Source organism: Schistocerca serialis, chromosome 8 (assembly GCF_023864345.2).
Source record: "Schistocerca serialis cubense isolate TAMUIC-IGC-003099 chromosome 8, iqSchSeri2.2, whole genome shotgun sequence".
In the NCBI taxonomy this organism is placed as follows: Eukaryota; Metazoa; Arthropoda; class Insecta; order Orthoptera; family Acrididae; genus Schistocerca; species Schistocerca serialis.
This window is the reverse complement of record NC_064645.1, coordinates 79,602,524-79,609,445: the sequence shown is the minus strand read 5'-3', so window position 1 is coordinate 79,609,445 and position 6,922 is coordinate 79,602,524. Positions and strand designations below refer to the sequence as shown.

At 48.7% G+C, this 6,922-nt stretch overlaps 1 protein-coding gene across 1 annotated transcript in view; it reads left to right on the top strand.

Annotated features, from left to right (window-relative positions):
- The first annotated feature begins 1,342 nt into the window (after nucleotides 1-1,342).
- The window catches only part of LOC126416831 (uncharacterized), an 81,156-nt gene continuing 75,576 nt past the window's right edge, over nucleotides 1,343-6,922 (top strand). The window contains exons 1-2 of the mRNA XM_050084715.1: nucleotides 1,343-1,415; nucleotides 4,536-4,871. Coding sequence (XP_049940672.1) covers nucleotides 1,343-1,415; nucleotides 4,536-4,871 — 409 coding nt within the window. The remainder of the gene's footprint in view (nucleotides 1,416-4,535; nucleotides 4,872-6,922) is intronic.

The window sequence follows — 6,922 nt, the reverse complement described above, 5'->3', positions numbered from 1 at the left end:
GTGTACCTTGATAGTCAGTTGTGTGTTCATCGCAGCAGAGTTGTTGTTTGTCGTCAGCCGACGCTGACCTAGCCGCTCCGACTCGAACTAGACAGATTTCTGTAGACACGGAGTTCACTACTGTGTTGCTGTATCTTCGTTAATAAAGATAAGTACCGACTTTTATTTAATCAGAGTGTTTGGGTTTTCATCTTTCTGTTCACTGTTCCAGCGGACCGGTCGGCGCGCTATTAAAAGTGTGGCGGTGACTTCGTAAGCCGTTTCTACAGCGAATTGCTTGTCGCTACGAACGCCGCCACAAAACTGGCGACGAGGACTTCCGAACTCGTGTGCAGGGCTGGTTCAACTTGTTTCTGGTTATACTAATTATCGCGATAAAATTTTGGGGGCTGGTTTAATTTGTGTTCACTATGTCTGCCGAATTACAACAGTTGATCTTGTTACAGAGTCAGCAAATACAAAGTCTGGTGGAAGCAATCGCCAAACAAGAGGCTAATCCTCCAACACAAAAGGAACAAGCACAGCCAGCACCACAGTTCCGTGCATTTAATGAATCCAGAGAAGAATGGCGAGAATATTTCGCGCAGTTGCAGGCGCACATGTCAGTCTACAAAATCACAGGTACTGAGCGGCAACTTTATTTAATTTCCACTGCAGGCGTGGAAGTCTATCGACTACTTTGTAAGTTGTTCCCGGAATCCCAGCCAGAAGCTTTAGACTATGACGTTGTTGTTAACAAGCTTGCTGTGTATTTCGAGTCGCGAGTTCATGTGGCAGCAGCCAGATTCAAGGTCTTCAGATTAAAGAAACTGCCACATCAATCTAACAAACAGTGGTTAACAGATTTACGGGCCCTCACCCGTCAGTGCCGATTTAATTGTGTGTGTGGAGCTTCCTACAGTGATGTCATGTTACGAGACGCTATTACTCAAAACATTGCAGATTCTCGTATTCGTGCAGCTATCTTAAAGTTGCCTGACCCGTCATTAGAGACTGTGATGAACATCATTGAAGCCCAAGATACTTTTGACTATGCTGAATGTGAGTTAGATCAGCCATGTATTTCTGAAATTGCCTGTGCTAAGCAAGTTACAGTATGTCACGCCCGCGGCCCCACCGGCAGAGTCAGACTGTAAACACTAGCCGGCCGCGTCATGTTAAACACATTCGTCAGCCGCGTGTGCAAAATGATAGAGTTATGTCTTGCCCTAAGTGTGTTCTTGCTCATCCTCGTGAACGTTGCCCGTTGAGAAACGCGGTTTGTCACTATTGTCAAAGGAAAGGACACATCCAGACTGTTTGTTTGCGTAAACGCAAGAACAATTCTAGTGCTGCCCAGCCCATGGATATTCATGTTCTTCAAAGCCAGCCCGCCCAGAAGGTCGCGTTTAAAGACTCTTCCACGGTTCGTGTGGGTAATAAACTTATTCGCAATAAGCCACCCACCCAGCCCTCTGCTATGCGACCCAGGCGTAATTCAAACGCTGTAAAAAGTAATGTACAGACTGCACGTGAAGCGGGAGTTGTTGTTCCACCCGCCCAACCCACGAGTTGTCGTAAGCAGCGAACACGCGCTAAACGCGCTGATTTTGTGTCTTCCGCCTCCACTGCACCGATCCAGAGACAGTGTAATAAACCATTTGTGAAGCTACGCATCCAGGATAAGACCTTCAATTTTCAATTAGACACTGGTGCGTCTGTGACTCTCATAAATAGTGCTACGTATGCGGCTATCGGCCGCCCTAAACTTTCAGCGGCAAAACATTCTTTGGCTACTTATAGTGGAGAACAAGTTCCTGTGTTAGGTGTATGTAGCGTGCCAGCCACATTCCGTGGCAATACAAAAACAGTTTCATTCACAGTGCTCCGCGCTACAGACAGTGTAAACATTTTCGGATTAGACTGTTTTGACTTGTTTGGCCTGTCTATCCAAGACAATGTGTTGCAAATTAATTCTGTTGTTGTTCCTCAAGACAGCATAACCGATTTGTGTAAACAATACAGTGACATATTTAAAGACGAACTAGGTTGTGCTGCGAACTTTGCCGCTCATATTACGTTAAAAGATAATGCTCAGCCTCGATTTTTTCGTGCTCGTCCAGTGCCTCACGCTCTCCGGGCACCTGTAGCAGATGAACTTCGTCGTTGGCAAAACAACGGTGTTATTCAACCCGTTTCAGCGAGCCAGTGGGCTTCTCCCTTAGTTTTTATAAAGAAACCGTCTGGCAAGTTAAGTTTGTGTGCTGATTTTAAGTCGACAGTTAATCCTCAGACTGTCATTGATTCTTTTCCTTTGCCTAGACCGGACGAGCTGATGGATAAGTTAGGGGAAGCTCGTTTCTTTTCCAAAATTGATCTCCGTGAAGCATATTTGCAATTGCCCCTCGACGAGCAATCACAACAGTATTTTGTCATAAACACGTCGTTGGGGTTGTTCCGTTTTCTGCGTTTGCCTTTTGGTTGTGCGTCAGCTCCAGCTGTTTTTCAGCGTTTTTTGTCACAACTTCTGGCTAATGTGCCATCGTGTTGCAACTATTTAGACGATATTGTTGTGTCCGGTCGGACGCCTGCTGAACATTTCCGTAATTTGGAGTGTTTGTTTAAAGTGTTGTCTCAGGCAGGCCTACGTTGCAACATCGATAAATATTCATTTTTCCTTACGGAGATGGAGTATCTGGGACATGTTATTAATGCTCAAGGCATTCATCCCTCCCAGTCACATTTAGCAGCTATTCGTGATTTTCCCGCCCCTCCCAATCTGCATGAATTGCAAGCAGTTCTTGGCAAATTGACATATTATATTAGGTTTATACCTAATGCATCACAGATTGCTGCACCGTTGCATCGTCTTCGCCGTAAGAATGTTCCGTTTGTGTGGTCAGCTGATTGCCAATCAGCCTTTCAGCAGCTTAAAGAGGCTTTATTGAATGATCGTTGTCTGGTCCATTACGACCCTAACAAGCCTCTGGTGTTAGCTTGTGATGCCTCTTCTTTCGGGCTCGGTGCTGTGTTGTCTCACCGAGTCGGTAACACCGAACGTCCTATTGCGTTCGCATCTAAATTGCTAAACAAAGCTCAGTGTAATTATAGCCAATTGGACAAGGAAGCGTTGGCTATTGTGTTCGGTGTCACAAAATACCATCACTACCTCTATGGTACACCATTCTATTTAGTAACAGATCACAAGCCCCTGACGTCACTGTTTCATCCGTCTAAACCAGTTCCTCAGCGGACAGCTCAGAGACTACAACGTTGGGCTCTTTTGTTATCACAATACCAGTATGAGATACTGTATCGCCCTACAGCTCAGCATGCAAACGCTGACGCGCTTTCTAGATTGCCGATTGCTGCGGATGATGTCTTCGATTCCTCTGACGACTCTTGCCATCAGATTGACGCCGATGAGCATCAATCCCTCCGGGATTTTCCGATTGATTATCGTCAGGTGGCACGTGAGACAGCTACGGATCCTCATCTGAGTTTACTATTACGTTTTGTTCAACGTGGTTGGCCGTCCAAGGCAAAGGACATATCGGATCCTGTGGTTCGTCGCTATTATCCGCAACGTCATCTGTTGTCTGTTTCGCACGGAGTTTTGCTGTTACGCACCGAGAATGACCAGCTTCGGGTAGTGGTTCCCCAAGTGCTCCAATCCAAGGTCCTCGACTTGTTGCATCAAGGTCATTGGGGAGTGGTCCGCACCAAGCAGCTTGCCCGCCGTCATTGTACATGGATCGGCATTGATAAGCAGATTACGCAGATGTCTACAGATTGTTCGACGTGTGCCGAACACCAAGCTGCTCCGCCTCAACGCTATTTTGAGTGGGCACGCCCTGCCGGTCCCTGGCAGCGAGTACATATTGATTTCGCTGGTCCATATTGGAATTCTCGTTGGCTCATCGTCATAGATGCATTTAGTAATTTTCCGTTTGTTGTGCCCATGCAGTCTACAACGTCTGCACAAACTATACAGGCGTTGACTTCAATTTTTTGTATTGAGAGTCTTCCAGAAGTTTTAGTGTCTGACAATGGTCCACAATTTACCTCTGCTGAATTTGAAAGTTTTTGTTCTGCCAATGGCATTCGCCATGTTCTCACTCCGCCGTTCCACCCTCAATCGAATGGTGCAGCGGAACGTTTTGTACGCACATTCAAGGATCATATGGACCGCCTTCGTGCTACGCACTCTCGTCAGCAGGCCCTCATCACGTTCCTGTCGTCGTACCGGACCACGCCACGCGACGGCCCTTCGCCTGCGGAGCTTCTCCACGGCCGTCGTCATCGCACCTTACTACGGTTGTTGCACCCCCCGGATCGACCCGCCGCTTCTGAGCATCGCACGCGTTTTCAGCGCAACGACGCCGTTTTTTTCAGAGTTTATCACGGTCGCCGTCGTTGGGAACGTGGTACCGTGATAAGTGTCCAGGGTCGCGGTTTTTATACAGTTCAAGATGCTACTGGGGTGCACAGGAGGCATCAGAACCAGTTGCGCCGCGCTGGCCGCCCGGATTCTGCCGCTCGTTCTTTGTCCACAGATTTGGTCCGCGGCGGGTTCCAGCCGCGCCTTCCGACTTCGCTGCCGCCCCCAGGGCAGCAGCAGCAGCCGTCGCCGCTACCACGCCGACAGCCCGTCCCGTTGATGCCTCCCGCGCAGCTTCATCCGGGAGCGCCCCAGGTGGTCGCTCCGGCGCCTGCGGTCCCTCTTCAGTCGCCACCGCCTTCGGAGCCGATGGACGTCGACCCCTCAGCCGGGCCGCCTTCCGAAGCGGTGGCTGTGCAGCCTGTCCTGCAGCCGCTTTCCTTGGGCACCCCCAAGGAGTCTGACACCGCAGCGCCTTGTCCGGCGCCCACTCAGCAGCCGTCGACGCAGCGTCAGGAGACGCTGCCTCTCTTCGTGGGTCCCGACGCCCCGTCGCGTCCAGTACCAGAAGCTGCGCCCGTGGTCACAGGCGTGCACCCTGACCTCGGTTTTCAGTCGGTGTTTCCCGAGGCCCCGCGCAGCCAATGCTGGTGTGCGGACCGGGGACTGCCACCGACAACAGTCTCCGCCCCGGTCTCTTCTGCTACGCCTGCGGCCAGACCCCTACCCCGCCGTCGACGCTCGCCACGTCATTATTCAACGACGGTGCGGCGATTTGGGGGGGGGAGGAGTGTTATGTCCTAGCCAGTAATGCCACCCGAGCCCGCTGTCAAAAGGTTGGCAGCATCAAAGTCCGGACGCCGTCCGCATAAGCAGCGCCAGCGAGACAGGAAATCGCCGCAAGTCTGCGCGCGCCACCGCTGGCTTCTGGGTTCTTAAGCGCTGGAGTCGCGAGCGCTAGGACAGTTCTGTATTCGCCGCTCAGTTGTATACTCGCCACCGAATTGTGTACTTGCTAGTCAGTCGTGTGTTCATCGCAGCAGAGTTGTTGTTTGTCGTCAGCCGACGCTGACCTAGCCGCTCCGACTCGAACTAGACAGATTTCTGTAGACACGGAGTTCACTACTGTGTTGCTGTATCTTGGTTAATAAAGATAAGTACCGACTTTTATTTAATCAGAGTGTTTGGGTTTTCATCTTTCTGTTCACTGTTCCAGCGGACCGGTCGGCCCGCTATTAAAAGTGTGGCGGTGACTTCGTAAGGCGTTTCTACAGCGAATTGCTTGTCGCTACGAACGCCGCCACAAAAGTATCCATTGCCTCTTAAGACTTTCCTTAGATATGCAATCTCTTTAGGTAAACTATCTGCATCCGACTTGATTTCACGACTTGATTTCAGCTGAGAATGCCTTGTTAATTTGCCGGGTCGAATATACATTGTCTCTGAACATTTTCCTTAGATATGCAATCTCTTTAGGTAAACTATCTGCATCCGACACTGTGTGGGCTCTGTGTACAAGGGTTTTACGCATACTCATTGTTTGGGATGGGGGATGGCAACTTGAGGAGTGCAAGTACAAAGAGTGTGAGTGGACTTACGCTAAACAGGATGTCCCAAAGAGCCGCCACTCTTCCGTCTAACCAAAACAGCCAGGAATCTGAGACAACCATTTTTTTCTACTTCCGTAGTAAACCAAATGTTCTCATGAATGGAGTTAAGATGATGTACAAACTCCATAACCTTATCTTCTCCATGGGGCCATACTGCGATAGTATCATCCATCTTTCTCCACAAACAGTTGGTTTAGTAGGCGCTGATACAACTGTTCTTTCCTCAAAACCCTCCATAAAAAAATTAGCTGCCACGGGAGACAAGGGGCTGCCCATGGCGACGTCGTCAGTTGGCGATGTCGTCAGTCTGTTCGAAATATTCTTGGTTAAACATAAAATAAGTTTTAGGAAAGAGCGTATCAAAAGAAAGCAGTGACGTCCGACTGAAACTGTTTACCAATTAGGACCAAGAAATCAGTGCGAGGTTTTTTTTAAAAAAAGAGATATTACATCAAAACTCACAAGAAAATCCGAAACAGGTTAGAGTTCCCAGTGTGTTGATAAAATCGGCAGAGTTCCGTATGTGGATGTGGATATTTGTAACCAATGGTCACAGCAACAAAGGAAGATGTTTGGCTAGATCATATGCGGGGGCGTCAATATTTCTCACTATAGGGCGTAAAGGAAGACCTCCTTGGTGCACTTTAGGAAGACCATACAGTCTTGGTCGTAGGCTGCCATGTGGTCTTAACCACTTGATGGTACCTGGAGATAACGAGGAAGAATTCAGGAGTGTACAAGTCTTCCGTTGCCCACGTGCTGTAGGGTCGCGATCAGTCTTTCTGTACATAGTATCAGTAAGTAGACCATACATCTTTGCCAAATGCAAACTAAGAGGTAACAGAACATTTGAGTTTTGAAGAGGAGATGCCGTCACATGTAAGAAGTTTCGGCAAGCTTTTTGGCAAGAAAGCGAAACTTTTAAGTTTTTTAATTTTTGTAATGAGATGTT